This window comes from Gossypium raimondii, chromosome 8 (genome assembly GCF_025698545.1).
Source record: "Gossypium raimondii isolate GPD5lz chromosome 8, ASM2569854v1, whole genome shotgun sequence".
NCBI classification, from domain to species: Eukaryota; Viridiplantae; Streptophyta; class Magnoliopsida; order Malvales; family Malvaceae; genus Gossypium; species Gossypium raimondii.
Genome location: NC_068572.1, coordinates 8,675,079 through 8,694,421, shown reverse-complemented (window position 1 = coordinate 8,694,421; position 19,343 = coordinate 8,675,079). Strand labels below are relative to the sequence as shown.

The 19,343-nt window shown below is 32.7% G+C and overlaps 2 protein-coding genes and 1 long non-coding RNA gene across 5 annotated transcripts; 2 read left to right on the top strand and 1 right to left on the bottom strand.

Annotated features, from left to right (window-relative positions):
* The first annotated feature begins 7,381 nt into the window (after positions 1-7,381).
* LOC105790678 (guanine nucleotide-binding protein subunit gamma 2) lies at positions 7,382-9,722 on the top strand. Of its 2 annotated transcripts, XM_012618399.2 has the most exons (5): positions 7,382-7,547; positions 7,662-7,819; positions 8,992-9,044; positions 9,300-9,344; positions 9,438-9,722. In XM_012618399.2, the coding sequence occupies exons 2-5, from the start codon at positions 7,694-7,696 to the stop codon at positions 9,520-9,522; spliced, it is 309 nt and encodes a 102-aa protein (XP_012473853.1). In that variant the 5' UTR covers positions 7,382-7,547; positions 7,662-7,693; the 3' UTR covers positions 9,523-9,722. The 2 variants fall into 2 exon arrangements, with proteins under 2 accessions (XP_012473853.1, XP_052490145.1); XM_052634185.1 differs by having other exon boundaries at positions 7,388-7,819.
* A 233-nt stretch (positions 9,723-9,955) lies between these two features.
* LOC105790676 (uncharacterized) lies at positions 9,956-12,424 on the bottom strand. Of its 2 annotated transcripts, none has more exons than XM_012618395.2 (3): positions 12,260-12,424; positions 11,281-11,712; positions 9,956-11,028 (listed from the first exon to the last, which is right to left on the bottom strand). In XM_012618395.2, the coding sequence occupies exons 2-3, from the start codon at positions 11,680-11,682 to the stop codon at positions 10,279-10,281; spliced, it is 1,152 nt and encodes a 383-aa protein (XP_012473849.1). In that variant the 5' UTR covers positions 11,683-11,712; positions 12,260-12,424; the 3' UTR covers positions 9,956-10,278. The 2 variants fall into 2 exon arrangements, with proteins under 2 accessions (XP_012473849.1, XP_052490207.1); XM_052634247.1 differs by having other exon boundaries at positions 12,144-12,267.
* A 1,240-nt stretch (positions 12,425-13,664) lies between these two features.
* Positions 13,665-15,210, top strand: LOC128042906 (uncharacterized). The gene is made up of 3 exons (XR_008198461.1): positions 13,665-14,273; positions 14,391-14,871; positions 14,987-15,210. It is a non-coding gene; the product is annotated as an uncharacterized LOC128042906 (long non-coding RNA).
* The last annotated feature ends 4,133 nt before the right edge of the window (positions 15,211-19,343 follow it).

Here is a 19,343-nt window from a genome sequence, read left to right as displayed (position 1 = left end):
TTGAATGGAAGCGTGACATGAATTGATGTCACAAAGGCGTTTCCAAGTTACTAAGAAAAGAAAAGGAAAAATCTCGTTATACAAATATTTTATTTTATTTGGTCTAACTTTGCCTTCAGATCCTGTACTCTTCCGTTTTTTTTAATTTAGTCCTTTTCTTTTACAAACTTACTCCTCAGATTGGTGGCCCCAAAATCACATTTTTCAACACCACTAAAAAACGAGCTTTTACATAAGTGGTCTTAAAGCATGCTTCTAACTCGTTATAAGGTCATTTAATGTATGTTTAGTAATTTTTAACATCACCTAGGGTATTTTGGACGTAAAACTCCTATAATTGTTTAAATATGATGATGTTTGTATGCGAATGAGACGTGGTGTAATGTGTGATGATGTGATGTTGGTGTAGCGTCTTGTTACTCGAGCTCGACGACCGGGTCGGGTATAGGGTCTTACAATACATTAACTTATTCTTATATTAGAAAAGTATAATTATTTGTGTATATAATATGTAAAAAAAATGGTGTTATATCAATAATAATATTAGTAATTTGTGAAATTTGAATCAAATTAGAATGTCATGTATAAAATTACACAGAATTAAAGTTCACCTATAATATTGCATGTTAAACCAAAGTTCATTTGTAGTTTTGAGATTTATCTAGATTAAAATTATTATTTTACTAAATTATAATTACATTATAATGTTTAACATATCAAACATTATAATTAACATTCACTAATAAATTTGTATGATAATTTATTTGTAATTTTATATAATGAATATAAAATATCCTTAATTTAGTAAAATAATAGTGTTTAATATATCATTATTAGTAGGCCTGTTCATGGATTGGACTGGATCCTAATAAAATTTTAAGCTCGTTTGATAGGTCTAGGCCCGATTCAACCCAAAAAATGGGCCCAACTTTTTGCCCAAACTTGGCTCGGATTATAGATACTAAACTCGGGCCCGATCAGTATAAAAAAGTTTTATATTATTTTTTATATATAAAAATTTTAAAAATATGTTACATCAAAAACACTAAAAAAATATTTCTCAACAAATTGAAAATAAATTTAAAAAAAGTCTTTATACTTAAATAACTAAGATATGTGCAACTTAATATACAAATGCCTCTAAAATAGTAGCAAAATTAACAATAAAACAAGAGTTATACAATATTCAAACAATAATAACAAAATAGTAGCAACATAATAGTGAAATGACAACAAAACAGTGAGAAAAACAGCAACAAAATAGTGAGAAATTAACATTTTTTAAATTCGGGTCGGGCCAGGCCCGAGCTAAAAAACCTTACTCAAGGCCCAGCCTGCCTTTTAAACGGGCCTTATTTTTTTGCCTAAGCCCATTTTTCGAGCTTATATTTTTGTTCAAACTCTCCCAGTTTTCGAACGAACATTTGGGCCGGATGACTTGGCCATGAATAAGTCTAATTATTAATAATATTTGAAATTTTAATATACATATAATAATTAATGGGCAAAATATAAGAATGATCACTATATTATTGACTTGATTCAATTTTAGTCTCTTAACTATTTTTTTTATTTAATTACTCAAAACAAAAATCTAATAAATCGGCTAATTCAAAATTTTAAATTAACGATTTTTTGATTCCCAAATATCTAACTTACCAATTAATTCTTTATAACGTCTTTGATAAATAAGATAGTAGTCGTTGACCTAGAATTTTACGTAGACCTCTCTGAGATAAATAGTCTTTTTTGTGCAATTCCAAATGTGAAGTAAGTCTTCGTATCTTATTGGTGAAACTAACTATTTGAAATTCAACAGGCCCTTGTTTTCTTCTTCTTCTTTTTTCTTGAAAAATAATTGAGATGAATGAATTTTTACCATAAAACTAAAAATTTCCTCTTTTTTGAATGTGAATTTTACTAATCAAGAATAATAATACCACCATTTTGATATACGATAATTTTAAGTTCATTATGAACTTTATCATTTTTTCAAATAAAATTAATCAATTCAGTGTTGATTTGATTCAGTATAGAGATACAAAAGAGTGAGAGATTTCTACAAAAGAAAAATTTGGGAGTTCAAATAAGAGGATTTTGTTGATTCATTTATCGATCTAATTGATAAACATTTTGAAATTAAATATTTTAATCCTACTCTCCATTAATTCTCCTTAGATTTTTTTTTTTACACAAAGCTGTTGTGGAATTTTGATAATTTGCTCAATTTTCCATGTGGGTAAGTAACTTTTCTTTTCTCTACTCTTCTTTCTTTCACAAGTTTAGGCTCTCCTTATTTCTAATTTATTAATGATCACGGAAAAAGCTAGTACTGGTGGACTCGAACATAACCTGCAACTTAGCAATGAGATTATTTCTACTCCTAACCAGAAAAGTTAAAAAGTGTTACGTTTGGCAAATTACAATCAAAGATGAAGCTAAATCGGCTCATTTGATGACAATATTTAAAGAGTGACAACAATGGGGCAAAGCATTGCCCACCATCGCCACCTCCACTCAACCTCATTCTCTCAACCCATAACAATCTCAAATAATAATAATACCCCAACCATTCAACTATCCAGAAACCCAACAATTCAATAAAGGCAACAATTTTTACACCAAAAAAGAACCATACACATTAGTTGTCAGTAAAGAAGGAGAGGAACACCGAGTGAGAAGCCTGCAGACGCTCCAAAAATTCAGAAGAACTAAGATACAAAAGAAGAAAATCTAAAAAAGAAGAATAAAAGTAGAAGGCTCATCTCGGCAGAGTACGACGGGGGTGGCTTTAAAGCGACAGGACGATTCTATCGTCAGAAGAGACCACTGACGGCGGTAGTTTAGGGTGGCAATTGATGGGGCGGTAGTAACAAAGGGGCAACTAGGTTTTTGATTGAAAAAAGGGGGAAAGAAAAATGAAAAGAGATCGAGAGAGAGAGGTGGAGTCCGAGCGTTTTTCAACGGCGATAAGGAGGCCAGCGATGGACGGCAGTGTTGGCGACGGTTGTAGAAGGGTGCACAGTTTGGGTTTCTATGGTGCAGAGAAAATGAAATAAGGAAAAATAAATAGAAGATGAAGAAGAGAAAAGAGAGGGAAAAGGGAAAATGGCTAAGGACGGCGGTGGCTCGAGGCGTTACCAGACAGAGGTGGCGACGCAAAAAGAAAAGAAAGGAAAATGAGATTCGAAAGTCAAAACTAAAAAAAAATTTACCTGGAAAATTAGGAAAATTACATGGCAATTCCAAAATTCCATGTAAGCTTCCTTAAAATAAAAAAAAAATTAAGTCACTAAATCAAAAAATTAATAATTAAATTACCAATAATTAAGTGACCAAAATAGAATGAAGTCAATAATTTAGTGATTATTTTTATACTTTATTCATAATTAATTATATGTACATGTTTTAATTTATGTTTAACATTGGTTTTACTACTATTGAACTCACGGTATTTTTTTTGAACAATCTCATTATAGATTTTGAATATATCTTCTCTTTTTGGGACAATACTTAAAACTAGCCATAGTCTCTCCTCAACCCATAAATAGGAAAATAATGTGTTTCAGCGCACTCGAACCCACGTCCTTCTGTATTGGTAACAATGCCCATGCCAATCGAGTTAAGACTCAATCGAATTTAACTCACGATATTTAAATGCAAACGAATTATTAATTTTAATGTTTCATGCTCTTGATAGAACAAAATTTAAAATAAATTTTAATTGTTTATTTCTTAAGTCATTTAGAGGTCAAAAATTTTCAAAAATTGCACTCAAAAACATGTTTCAAATGTATTTTAATCTATCCAAATGTTTTTGAGTCATACCAAAGTATTTCTAAGGTGCTTAAAGTGATTTTAAGGCACTTTGATAGTTCAGTCTCAATAAAAACAAGTTAGTAGCCAAACATTGCTTTAAGAGTGCAAAGTCTTGAGAACTTCCCAATAGCTACCTTTCAACCAAGTCTTGAGACATAAGTTGTAGGGATGCTTTTTAAACTCGGATTTAATGTTTGCAAAAGTTAGATTTCATTCTCAACGGTCGCAAATGTCCACAAACTTGTTATTTGGCATAAATACTCATCAAGAACACTTAAAGACTGAAGAAAGACATATCCCAACATCAAAATCAAGAAAAAAGCCTCAAATTTTTTATTTTTTCCATTTTCTCTTGTACATATCTCTAAGAGCTTATGGCTAGATCTTTTATCACTTCAATTTCATTTCTCTGATAGCTTAATTTTTGTAGACACGCACATTGTAGAAGCCTTTTTCTTTACTCATATCACCAATTATATATAAAGAGGGTTTTTAACTGAGTTAGAAAAACTAAGAAAAGATAGTGTTATAAATGTTATACCTAGGTATCAATTCTATTAATGAATTGAGAATTTTTTAGTAATGAAAGTCAAGGTAATGGAGTTAGACAATTAGGTTCAAACTACTATAAATTCATTATGTCAAATTATTCTCTCATTCTCGTTTAATTTAGAATAGTTTGTAGAATTTTTAAATTTATCAATTCACTTCTCTTAATATTTATGGCCTAACATGAATACACAACATAATTAATTTTAATTTTATTATTATAATATTTAATTCTTAAAAAATGTTTGATTTAATTTGTTTAAAGAAGAGCATCTTGATTTGTTTTGAATATAAATAAATCATTATAAATATTAAATTGAATTCTTAATTTGAATTTAATTAAATAACTAACTAATCAAAATAAATCACTATTGTTATCAATTATTGAACCCACTAATAACTCAACTAATTAAACTAAAAGTATTGCTCATTATGTTTGAAAACACATTTTAATTACAATTATTTTACAAAATTTGAAATAAAGCATGGTAGAGAATTTGGGTATTTTTTAAAAATATTTCAAGGAGGAGAGAGTGCTATTTTCATAATTTAGTAAAATGGCAACTTTCTTAAAACTGTTATTTGTTTGACCCTAATTTTCAATTAAAAATAAGATTTAAATGTCAAAAAATAAAATAATTAAAAATTCATTAAACCCCTAATCAGAAATTATAATAAATTGAGCCTTTCATCACAATTAAGGGCCAGTTCTTCATTGCTTTTGAAAAGTGTTGTGGAAAAATACTTTTGAGAAGTGCTTTTGAAAAATTTGAGTGTTTGATATTGCTGTCAAAAAGTGCTTTTAAAAAATAAAATGTCCATTTTAGACATGATATTATAAAGTAACAAATATGTATTTAAATAATGTTCAAATTAGTTAATATTATGATATTTTAGCAAAATTATAAAAATAATTTATCATAACTTATTGTTAATATTTTAATATATAATATTAATTTTAAATATTTCTAAGTAATTAAAATTATTTATTTATTAAATTTAATTAGAATATATAAACTATATTTAAATATTTAAATATAATAATTAAATATTTGTAATTAGATATTGACACAATTGTATTATTTTAAAAATTATTTTTATTTTTAATTAATGCTTTTAACACATTTGTATTATTTTATTTTAAAATGTATTTGAATGTATAACTCATATTAGATATTAACATAATATAGAAAATATAAACCTAACAAATTAAAATATTACATATATTTAGATTAAAGTTTTAAAATGGATAATATTTATATACCAAATATAAATACTAAAAATTTTGGGAGAAGACAAAGGTTAAAATGTAAATAGAAGCCAAAAGTGCTTTTTTTAAGTTGAAAATTTTTCTGAAATAATGTCTATTTTTTATTGTTTTTCAGGAAAAATCACTTTTACATGTAAAACTCATTTGAAAAACAATCCGATGAAGTAATTAAGCATTAATCACATGATTTACAATTTTTTATTTGAAAAAGAAAAGAAAAGAAAATTAACTATTTAATTTCAGTTTAATTACAACTGGTCCCTGCATCTCTCTTAATGCAGTAGTTGACATAGTGATTAACGTGAAAAAATGATGATATGAAGACAGACATGACATTTGACGTGGAGGGCTTAAATAAATTTTAATTCTTTTATTAGGACTTAATTGATTATTAAAACTTATGAAATGATGATATGAAAAGTTCAAAATTATTAGATTTATAAAAGAAATAGTAATTTTTATATAATTTTAATAATATTTTAAGAATTTATATATTTTATATAATTTCCCATTTTTATGCTTTTCTAATTTTTCTATCATTTTTTAATTTATAATAACTTTTTAATAAAATTTACTAATTTTTTTACTTTCCTTACACTACCATACATTATATTTAGTCCATTCTTACCAGTTGTCCTCGTATTCCCTCTCCTCAATCAAAATCATTGTTGACCACTATCTTAAGCTATCAAACACTAAGCTCATTGTTAAAGAAGTAACTCAAAATCCTATACTAAGTCCAATAACCATCATACTTCAAACTCCCCCATTAACTTTCAAAATACATTTTTTAATAATTTGTCTATAATTTCTGAAATTTTTATAATATTTTCATTATTCTTTCATATTTTTATTAATATTAATTTCTCTATATTTTATATATTTTTATAATTATTTTATAAATTCTAAATTTTTATATATTTTTGTTTTATAATATTTATAGATTTTTTATAAATTTCTATTTTTATAATATTTTGATAATTTTTAGGCTTAAATAATTTAAAAATCAATTAAGCCCTCGTAAAATAATTAAAAAAATAATCAAGTACTCCACGTTGACATTTTTCCATGTTAGCTGTCACACCATTATTTGTTCATACTAACTATCATTCTTCTGCCAGATCATCACTTAGCAGTCCTTCAAAGGCTTTAATGGGAAATTATATTTTAGGAGCCCAATTGATTGCTAATCTTCAATTAATTGTAATTTTTATTAAGGGCTTAATAGAGTTTTTAAATCATTTTACAATCACTTTTTTTAGCATTTAAGCTTAAAAACAAGTAAAAGATTCAATTCTTTAAAAAAGGAAGAAGAAGAAGATGGGATTGCTAATGAGATATTGGTATTGCTGGTAAAGGTTGAGGCTCTAGGTCTTTGAATACTTAAATTTGAGTTCCACTCTATGCAACTGTCATATGTGAGTCTCTAGACGAACAGTATACAGTTGCCATGAGTGGATTTTTGTTTAGTTGCATTTAAGTTTTTTCATCTGTTCGTTGTATTAATTTGATTCTAGTTTGTTATTGCTCAAAAATATTCTTTTATAGTTATAATTGCATTGCATCGGGAAATTTAATTGGGTTTTAGCTTAGGTGGTATTTAAGCATGCATTTTCTTCTGATTTAAGGGGTTCAAGGATTATAGGTTGAAAATAAAAAGAGATGGGGGTAAATTTGAAAATACAGAAGAGTATAGGGAGTGAGGGAAAGTTAAAGCATTTTATTTTTAATTGTTGTGGGGGCAAAGAAGTGGAAATGAGGAAAAGAAGAACAGCTTTCGAAGAAAACAAAGAGTAAACGAAGAAAAGTCGTTTACTCGTTTCCGTTTCCAGAGTTTTTAGAGAGAAACAGCAAAAAAATTGGAATTAAAAAAAGACCAAAGCCTTGTACGACAAATTCAGATCTGCAGGTTTGCTTCATTGCAGTCAAAATTCCAAATTCTACAAGAAATGAAATGAAACGAAACGATCCGCGTCGTTTCCGGGAATGAGCAAATTGCATTGAAATTTTTGAATATTTGCAGCAGCCATCAGGTAAGCGAGAGCGAGAGCAGCAATGGAGTCAGAAACGGCGTCGTCGACGGATGAACAGCAAGCGGCTGGTTCAGCAGCTGATACTAGAGGCAAACATCGGATTCTTGCCCAACTCAAGCGTGTCGAACAAGAATCTAAGTTCCTCGAGGTTAGCTTCTCCTTTTCTTTTTTTATTCTTTTCCATTTAAGGTTTGCTCTATACTCTTCGGGAATGCCGTTAAGAATTTTGACTTGGTCTGTCTTTTGATAAATTTAAGGATTTCTTAAAAAAATATATATAACGGAGCTTGAATTTTCCGTAGAAAAAGTCATAGAACATGTCAGGAGAAGAAAGTGCAAGCTTTTTAATAAGCTTTTCTTCTTAAGATAATAAAAAATGGAAGCAAAAAATTTTTTAGGTTCTTGTATTGGATTATCCATTTAGTTGGTAAGTTGAGCTAAGTAGAGGAACATAGTGATGGCTTAGAGTCATTGGAAGGGAAAGCTAAGATCTTCGTAGTGCAGCTATTCAAAGCAGATCTTAAAATTGGGTGTTTAATTGTTCTTTTACTGGCGATCCCAATTCAATAGGCTTTTGATCATTTTTTGGATCTTATACTAGGATACTGTAATTTCCTTTTTTGCTAATTTGTTGCAAAAATCGGCCAAGATCTTGCCGATATGCGCTGCTCATCTGTTTATACTGATGCTTGGGAAGTCTGTCTAGGTGGCGGAAGAAGTTCCGTATCAATCTTGCTATGGCGGCTCTACTTGTGGAAAGTGCTAAACATTTTTTTGTTTTGTTGTTAATGAATTAGTCTTTTTGGCACCGTGAACACGATAAGCCAAATGTCTTCCTATCTAGTGCTTATTAGTGGTGGTGTAATCTGTGTGTGATAGGCAAAAGAGCTTTTTTGAATTAGTTTTGACTTGTTCTTGGTCTTTGCTAAGCTTCACTTTGATTGGTCATGCTTTTCCATGAGTTGCATAAAGAAACTTTTAACAATGTTGTGCACTTTCACCAGATAAAAACCTCTATGGTGGCAGCTATTGGCCTTTGATTATATTATCCATTACTACTCCACATGAATAGATTTCCATTTAGAGTCTGATAATTTATAATGCCCCTTTTGTTCCTATGTTTGTGTGGTATTTAAATGATGTGTGCTATATCAATGGTAGGCCATTGGTTCATAGACACTGGTATTGTCCCATCCCGTTTTCACATATCTTCTGCTGCAGGCAGATGATGGATTTGGTTTTTGTATCAGTGTAAAAGACACCATATTACAGCTTTGTATGTCTTATGTTTTTCCCCCCTCTTTATGTATCGTTTTCCAGGAAGAGATGGAAGAACTTGAGAAAACAGATAACGTGTCAACCTTGTGCAAGGAGTAAGTTTTAAGAAATAAAATTTTCTTTCCCATGAACTTGCGAAACTAGAAACTGTTACTTGTCTGATTCTAAAGCATTTTCATTTATCAATATATTTTGCTGTTGGACAAGATTTTCCTAATCTAAACATTTGCTCATCAGCTGTCGGTACACTTGTCACGGTATCGACATAGTAGCATGTTTGGCATGACGCTTCACGCACATATTATATGGTAACTTGTTTGACCCATATTAGCATCGGCCTTTTTTTACAGATTGCTGCTTAGCATGGAGACCAGACCTGATCCACTACTTCCATTGTAACTACAAAAACTTGTCTTGTTTTTGTATTCAGTTTTAGATAAGTTTTTTTCTCTAAACCTCTAATGCTTGGATTTGTTTTTTGATTACAGAACAAATGGTCCCATAAACCCATCATGGGATGTATGGTTTGAAGGGCCTCAAACATCACAAGGTTGCAGATGCCAGATTCTGTGATTTGAAGGCAATCTAACATTTGTTTTGTTGCCAAGATATGTTATATAACATACATGTTTAACATTTTACATCTCTCAATTGTTAACAAATATTCAATTCACTCATGTCCACATTGTGCAATACCAAAATTTTGGGATGGCTCAAACTGAAATGTAAAATTTACACTCTTTTTTATTTAATGTTGAGATGAAATTTGTATATCAGATATATAATTTACTCTTCTTTTTAATGTTTAAATTATGATTTTCGACTATCTCTATTCGATTTTTAAAGGAATATAAATATAAAAACATTAATTAAAATATATTACAAAAATAATGTTTGGATTAAAATCTTCGTATATTTTCATTCTTAAAAGTACAAATAAAAATATCTATTATATATATATATATATCATGTATAGTATACTAAAAACTGAATTAACCAGACAGAATTATCGAACTCAGTCCACATTTGAATTATCAAAAAATAAGAATCCGACATGTTCTTTTTCCTACATATGATCTTTTATTACAAAACAAAATGAAATTTCTTCAGTCAAATCACCCTTATAATAAGACATGAACTCCTGCTATTGGCTCTAAGGCCTTAGCTTCAACATGTAAAACCTCAATTCCTCCATATACTTTACATGTTATGTACACCTGAAAAGTTTATAACGAGGAAGGTTAAGGTGCCGCCACCCACCTGCAAGAGAGCCTCAAAGCAATTAAATCCATATGCCGTGACAAGACATAAGAGACAAACATGACCGGATCATAAAACGTGAGCGGACAAAAGGTGTCTCAACTGGAGTAGGTGTTCCTCATCTGAAATGTTAAGGGAGAGGCGGAGATTTGTTAACAATGCCTCCTGCTCCCAAGTTAAAGGACCCGAAACATACAATGCCTCTACTGTCGACTTGTAAGCACGAAGCTCTAGTTCATGGATATTGATGACTTTGTCAACAGGGGATGAGGGTAAGTCTCTTTTGCCACACAAAGATGGGAATGACGACTCGGCATCGGAATGATCAGGTGTGTTTTCCAATGGTTTAGGAGAAAGTCGGCCACCTGCAACACCATTGAAACTACAGCTAGCAACTGAGCATTGGTTGCTATTTTGAGTAGACTGAACAGACCTCGAAGAATGATATACACAGTTTGGACTTGCGTCTTCCATCCTGTTATTCCTTTTAGTCGATTGCTTAATGAATGTTTCATCAATCCCTGCATTCAGGTAAGAAAAATCATCTACCTGGTTAAACCAAGGAAGTGTTCTCTTAAGAGGTGATTTCCTAGTCTTGAGGTTTCCTCCAAAGTGCTTCTCGATGTTGCATTTTTCAGATTGATGTGCGTAGACTTTATGTATGACATTATGAGCCCTGGTCTTATGTTGTCCCTCCCTATCCTTCTCTTTAGACTGCAAAGCTTTGTTCATAAGTAATGGAGTCTTGAAACGCAAGCCACCGGTACAGTACGGAGTTTTCGGTGTAAAACTGTTGACCAAATCTTTACTTTGAGCAACCTGCAATCACATGTAGGCTGATTCAGATATATTGATAATACGGAAAAAAACAATTGCAGCTCAAGCAAGAATCAAGTTCATATCATAAAGAACAATGTGGAAGGCAACAAGAAGATATTTTCTTGAATTCATTCGAAACGACTTATCACGAGTTATGCTATGCTTGATCGAGAGAGAGAGAGCTCTAATAAACTTAAACATTTAGAAAAGAGAATTTAGGTCCAAAGCATGATGAATGCAAGGGGCATTTACCTTCCCAACCACCATCCATTTGTTACCATGCCAAGCCTGCCTAACCCTTAAACTTGATACATGGAATTCTTTAAGTTGGATGGACCCAAACAACTTAATGACAAATGAATCATTGTTCTTTAACACCTTTGCAACCTTTCCTATCCTCCAACACTGGATATCGAACACCTCAGCTACATCCCCAACTGCCCAATTCTTCCGGTTTACATATGGAGGCAATGGTCTAACGTCCTTCCCTTTCACCGTCTCCACCACCCTTCTTCCTTCACAGTCTGTAAACAGTTTGTACCTAACAATATAGTAGTCACCATCTGCTGAAAGAATATTACCAGTAAACCAGGAACCACATGGATCATCTTCTCTTCTCAAAACCTCCACCAAGTTCCCTTTTCTGAACTTCATTTTTCTTTTGAACTCTTATTATGCTTGATCCTGAAAAACAAGACAAAGTTAATACCACTATGATATTGTGATTGCTAAAAGAGATCTAAAAGTGATCCCGAGTCGAGTGGAAAGGAGCTCAATGCCAAGCAAAATTTTGAGATCGAATCTTGTGGATGGAAAGAAAACAGTGGAGAGAGTTCTCTCCCGTTTTGGGGGTCTAATTCCCAAAACATTCAATTGCAAAATATGAAAATTGTAATCTTCAAGAACTCCATGAAACTAGCTTATATAGAGATATAATCAAAGCTAATTAGAAAAAATAAGATTGATGCTACAAACAGGGAACATTCTGCAAACCAAACTCATATGAACTCATTCAACCAACAGTTTTCAAAAACATCAATCAACCCATGGTTTTGCAATCCTCAAAAACACCCAGAAAAAAGGAAACTGAAATAATTAAAAGAACTAGCACTTACCCAGAGTTGAACATCCTAAAATTATGAACAATAATAAATAAATAAATAACAAAATTAGAAATTGAAAAGGAATTCCAATTCAATTGAAAACTTTTAATTAATTGAATGGGACTGACCTGAGAGTAAAAGTGAAGAAATGAAAACGAACAGGACGCAGTTTAGTTGCGGTCATGACCACATCCTTACGCAAATTTGGTTTATCTTGCGCTCTCTTTTGATTATTATTTAAGTAAAAAAAAAAACCTACTAATCAAAGATCAACTCATTTTTGAAGAAAAAAATGATGGGGATAATTCATAGTTTTAGACAAAATCTTTGCCATGTCGGACCATAGATTTCATTACAACCTCAGAATGGACGTGCCTTATGAGACCATTAAAAAAACAGGTCTTTAATTCCTGTACAAAATCATGATTAAGCATAAATTCCATCATGATTATTTGGACTTTGATTATATTATATTTTTAAAAAATCATTGTTATTTGAAATTAATGCTACATTGACAGCAATAAACTAGCTTCTCCTCTTTAAACTTAGAAATAGTTTATAGTTGAAAATTACTTCAAAGCTTGACAAAAAGGTCATTTTCCCATAAGGGCATTTTGGACTTTGTTGCATATGTATGACGTAAAATAACAAATGCCCTTATCATATCTTTTCCATGGTTTTGAAGATTTTCAAATTCTCGTAAGTAGGGCTAAATAGCTAATTAAAACAATCTAAAATTATTTTTAATCCGGTCTAATTTTATTAAATTTGGCTTATTATAATTTAAATATACTTGAACCGATTTTCGGTTTACAAAATAAAAATGATATAATAATAAATTTAATTTTTAACGTTTATATGTTTTTAAGTGACTCTTACTTTTTAAAAGCTAAATTTAGCCATCAACATTTCAACATTTCAAAAAGAGTCGTATCGTTTTTTTTCTAAAGGAAATGATGATTAAAACATTAAATTTTAATATTGTTGGCGTGATAACTTACATGTCGACCTGTTCATGGGCTAGGCCACCTAGCCCAGCCTGAAGGCCCGCTCAAAAAATGAGAGGATTTCGGGCCTTGGGTAAAGCTTTTTTGGCTTGAGCCCGGCTTGAATATGCAAAAGAAAAAAAAATTGCAATTATTTTTTCTATTTTTTTATTGTTTTGTTGCTATTTTATTGATGGCTTTTTCACTATTTTGCTACCATTTTACAATTATGTTGCTGCTATTTTGTTGTTATTATTTGGATATTGTATAAATTTTATTTTATTGTTAATTTTGTTATTATTTTAGAGGCATTTGCTTGTTAAGTTGCACATATCTTCTTTTTTTTTTTAAAAATCAGACTGGTATATTAATGAAAAAAAAGATAGAAATGGGCTAACAAAATCCACAAGCCCACCAAAAAATAAATACAAAACCCAACAGTGGCAAAAACTTAAAATTATTACCAAAGAAATAGACGAATTAAAACTAAACAGAAAATTAAAATAAACTTCTAATCTGATAACAGTTGGAATCCAATCAGCATTACCATAATTATTGCACCGATTTGAGTCCTAGAAAAGCGGTTTCCAAAATCCCACTTTCCTGTTTTCTTCCTATGCAGAGACCCTCTATCAAACAGCCCTCAATCAGGTTCCCTCATTCTCCGTTGATCCACCTCAATGTTCCTTGCTTAAGGACCCTTCCGATCATTTATGCTCGCGATTCTCCTTTCATCGCTTCTCTAGCTAAGTTGTGAGCCATAGTATCTGCAGATCTGTATGCATGTTGAAAGGTTATTTGGTGAAAAGTTGTTTTTTCTGCTGAATATTTTGTATTATACCCCCAATCACTGATTTATTAGTCTTCTCTGAGTTACTTTTTTATTACTGATACCGAGTCCCCTTCGATAATAACTGATGTGAACCCCATCTGTTTTCCCATAAACACTGCTTGAAGGCACGCAAGGGCCTCTACTGCAAATGAAGAGGCCACCTCCCCATGAGCCACTGTTTTGAAGGCGAGGACCTCCTCCGAAGAATTTCTAGCCACCTCCACTAAGACTGATTTTGCCCGAGAGTCATCAAAAGCGGCGTCGAAACTAAGTTTGAAAATGGAACCAACTGGTGGACACCAACTTATGGACTCATGCCTCGTGGTAAAATCTCGAACCTTACACCCCTCTAATTCCTTAATATATCTGTTTATCCATGCAGCAATTTCTAAGCTCGTACTTCTCTTTCCCTCATGTAATCCTTTGTTTCTGTCCGTCTAGATCACCCACAAAGAGTAGCAAAATACTCGACAGTGAATGCTGGAACTATTATTGAACACCCAGGTCTAGTGTGACAAAATCAATTCTGTTAATACCCATGCCAGATTCGAGCTAACCCAAACTTCTCGCCTCACAAGGCATTCTCTGAAGATATGGTCAATGTTTTCAGCAGCTGCTCCATATCCGGGACATACTACAATCGAGAGCAATCTCTTGCACCGAAGATTAACAAAATGATGATTAAAATTCCAAGAAATTTTCCAGATTAGGATTTTAATTTTCCCTGGAATGTGAATATTCCATTATTTTTTGTAAAATAAATTAGCCTCAGTCTGTAAATAATTAGGAAGAAAGCCATGTAATAGTTTATAAGCACTTCTCACAAAGAATTCTATAGAGGCCTCCCCCTTCTATACCATGAAGTCTGCATGAGGTTGCTAAGGGTATTCGCACAATTCTGTTTGCCTCTTCTTTAGAGAAGGTAGAATAAATTAAATCAGACTTTTATTCTCTCTTTTGTTCATCAATAAAATCCGCCACTTTACTTAGTTCACTGGAATTCCTAATTGATTTTGCCTTATAACTTACAATTCCAGGGAGCTACGCATCAGCAGCAATTGAAATATTCTGACCCGTTCTCACCTTTCAACAAATCACATTCTTCAGCAATCCTTTAGCTACCCATACACTCTTCCAGATATATGAAGGTAGTTGTCCTAACTCAGAATTAAAAAAAAAAATCGTATTTGTAAAATACTTAGCCTTTAGAACTTTCGTTAATATTGAATTTGGATAATTAAGAATGCGCCAACATTGTTTACCTAATAACGCAACATTGAATTTGGATAAACAATGGAATCTCATACGCCCATTCTCCTTAAGATCGCAAAGCGTTCCCAACTGCACTAATGATTCCTTTTTCGCCTTTATCATTTTTGTTACCAAAATCGAGCTATTATGCTGTCCAATTCCGCACACAAAGACTTTGGAAGTAAAAAACAGGTCATAGTGTAAGTGGGTATGACCTGTAAAACGGCTTTAATAAACACTTCCGTACCTCATTGAGAAAGGAATCTCAAATTTCAATTCTTTTTTTTATTTTTCCCCACAACATTCCCACAACATTAAGCAAACCAAGATATCTTTCCATATTATTTGAATTTCTCACCCCAAGAATATTGGAAACAACTCGACTAGACTCTTCCAAAGTGTTGTTACTATAAAAAAACCATTGATTTATCGTAATTGATGCTTTGCCCCGAGCATTTTTCATATTCCCTTAGGATTGATTTCAAAACTTGTGCACCCCTCTCGCTAGCTTCTCCAAACAATATACTGTCATCAGAAAACAATAAATGAGAAATCGACGGACCCCCTCTGATTACCTTTGCTCCTTTAATCGACCCATCCCTCAAGGCCATCCTCATAAGTGCAAAAAGGCCCTCACTAAACATTAAAAACAAGAAGGGACTAAGAGGGTCCCCTTGTCTAATTCCTCTTGCCGGTTTAAATGTCTAGCGACTTCTCCCATTAATAATTACTGAATATGAGACTGAAGTGACGTACTTCATAATATTTTCCACCCACAAAGTATGAAATCCCATCCGTAACATCATAACTTTTAGAAAATACCACTTCACCCTATCATATGCTTTGCTCATGTCCAACTTAAGTGCCATAAAACCTTTCTTCCCAACTCTTTTTTGTCTAAAGGTATGAAGAATCTCATAGGCAATGAGCACATTATCCGAAATTAATTTATCCGGCACAAAGGCACTTTGGGAACCATCAATGTAATTGCCTATTATACTTTTGAATCAATTCGCAATCATTTCGGCTACTATTTTATAAAGAATATTGCATAAACTAATAGGTCTGAAATTTCCTAAGTTCATTGGATTAGAGACTTTAGGTATAAGCACAATATTAGTAAAATTACAATGGTCCACAGGCATACCTCTGTTTAAAATCCCCAAGCAATAGTCCGTAACCTCGTCGCCCACAATATGTCAAAACTGTTGAAAGAATATAGCCAAAAAAACATCCTCCCCCAACGCCTTCGTAGGACCCATCTCCTTAAGAGCCGCCACAACCTCCTCCTTCGTATAATTCGTTATCAACTTCAAATTTTCTTCTTCAAAAATACATTTTTCAATCCCAACAAGGATATAGATGAGAAAAGTTGTTGAAAATAATGCCTTGCAATTTCCTCCATCTCTCCATCATCACAAGTCTCTCTTCCGTCGTCATGCCTTAAACTACGAATAGTATTTCTTCTCCTTCTTTGTAAGGCATAATTATGAAAGAAATTTGTATTTTTGTCCTCTAATTTCAACCACTTTACCCGAGCCCTTTACTCCCAATACATCTCATCTTTATCAATCTCTAGATTAAAATGTACTCTAGCATCAATCAATTCAGCCATACTCTCATCAGTTCTGTCTTGATCTAAGAGAAACTCTATTTTTTCTGTCAGTTCCTTCTTACGCCCTTCCCTCTTCTATCTAAGCCCAGCTGCCCATCTCTTGAGCCCACTCTGTAAAACCTTCAACTTCTCTAAGATATCGCCTCTACCTGATTGCCACAATCGTCTGACCTCATCCTCACAGTTTTCCTCTTTAACCCACTACGCCTCAAATCGAAATACCCTTCTGGACATGAGCTTTAATCCTATATCTGTATCAAGCAGAAGGGGACAATGGTTAGAAAAAGAATGCGGCAAATGGTGGATTACTGGTGATGGAAATATATTCCTCCATTCTAAATTTTTCACACCCCTATCAAGCCTTTCACGAATATTAGTCTTCGGCAAATTCCCTCTTTCCTAAGTAAACCAAGTACCCAAGAAACCAATATCTGTCAGTTGACACTTCTCCAAAACATCTCTAAACTTAACATCCTCCTCTCTTCTCTTGGCGTTCCACCCGCCTTCTCAAAAGAATAAAGAATCTCGTTAAAATCTCCACAAACCATCCAAGGTAAACCTTGGATTCGACTCAGGTTTCTTAGCGTTCCGCAAGTAGCGTCTCTATTTACGCATAAAGGGAGCCATAAAACCTTGTAAACCTCTATTCCTCTCCATCATCATTTTCCTTCAATGCGGCATGAATGTGATAGCCCAAATAACTTTTTAAACAAATATTTGTATTATCCTTCTATGCTAAGTATAAGCCTCCTCTCGAACCATCCGCTGCATTATCAACCCCATTTAGAAAACTACACTTCCTTCTAACATTTTTCATTCGTATCTTGCTTGGTTTAGTCTCTATGATGAAGACCACCTGGGGATTGTACAGTTTCAACACATACCGAAACCTTCTAGTAGCCCGTAGACTCCCCAATCCACAAACATTCCACTTAAAAATTTTCATTGCGACTAGTCGGCTTACCCCTTAGCAGTCGCTGATATAAAGTGACATTTTTCCAACATCCTCCTATTCCTCACGACCAAGGACCCCATCTTTTACCCTTCCATAAATTTATCACTCTCTATTCTAGGCCTCTTTTTCCCATCACCACCTTCCATCACACACATCACCGAATCTTGGTCCATGTCTACTTGACCTTGTAAATTTGATTGAATCCCATCCACATCCAGATTCCGATTAAGGCCCCTTCTAAATTCATCCTCAATATGGGATTAATACAACCTCCCAGCCCTCCTCCATTCTCTTCATGTCTTTTACTTCTACCCAAATCAGACCCTTCGTAATTATTCCATCATCTTGTCTCTCCCCTCAACCATACACTGTTCATCGCGAGAGATCTTCTAGATTGAGCTCTTAGTGAAAGGTCTCATCCCATCTCAGCTACTTCAAATCCTAGATCCATCTTCACTTGACAAAAAGAATCGACATGACCTAGTTGGCCACAAAAGAAACAGAACAAAGTTAACCATTCATATTTAAAACTAACATACAAATAAGCCCTGGATGAAACTAAACCTTCTTCTTCCTTTTCAAAGGATGCCTCACATCCAATTGGATCTTCATTCGAAGATGATTTCACACCCCTCTACCTAGATTTGTGCCATCATATTCTAAGAACTTCCCAATAAAGCCCCCCATTTGTCTTGCCAACGCCTTAGAGAAATACCCCGGAGGCACATAATGAATTTGAACCTAAAAATTTGCAAAGATTAGAGGTACCCTCAGCGGATCCTCTCCCTCCCCCAAATAATGAACCAACTATAAAAGACTGTTAAAATTCTATGGAGATCCTTTCAACACCCTTTCAAGATCTATTCTATGAAAAAATCTAAACAAAAATATTTTCTCATCCAAATCTGAAATTTGGACCCCTTTAACTAGATGCTAGAGATTAACCATTGTGCTTCTCATTACTAGGAAGTGTATAACACTTGCTGTTAAAAAACACTCTACCAAACAAAAATCCTCTTCCGCAGAAACTGGATCTGACTCTTTCTGCACCTGAACAACCTCCTCTTCCTCATCGTCCAATGATAGCACAACAAAACCTCTTTCCATTCCCCTATTTCACCCAGACAAAAAGTCCCCAAGTTTAAAGAGATCAAGCGATTAATCTTGACGACGCCACCCAAAACTTAGAAAAAACTACAAAAAAACAAACTAAAACCCTAAAAGAAACAAAAACATGCTAGACGCAACAAACAGAGACGTGCAAGGAAAGCAGACAAAGAATCACATTCTAATAGAGCATTTAAGTTGCACATATCTTAGTGTTATTTAAATATACATATTCTTTTTAAAAATTATTTTCAATTTGTTAGGAAATATTTATTTTAATGTTTTGAGTATTTCTGATGTATTATATATTTTTTTAAAAATAATATAAAATATTAATAAATATAAAAAAATTAATAGGGCGAGTCGGGTCGAGCTCGTGTTTTATCATTTTTATCTAGTTCGAACTTTGGCAAAATTTTAGGCTCATTTTTCAGGTTAGGCCGGGCCCAGGCCCAGGCCTAACAAA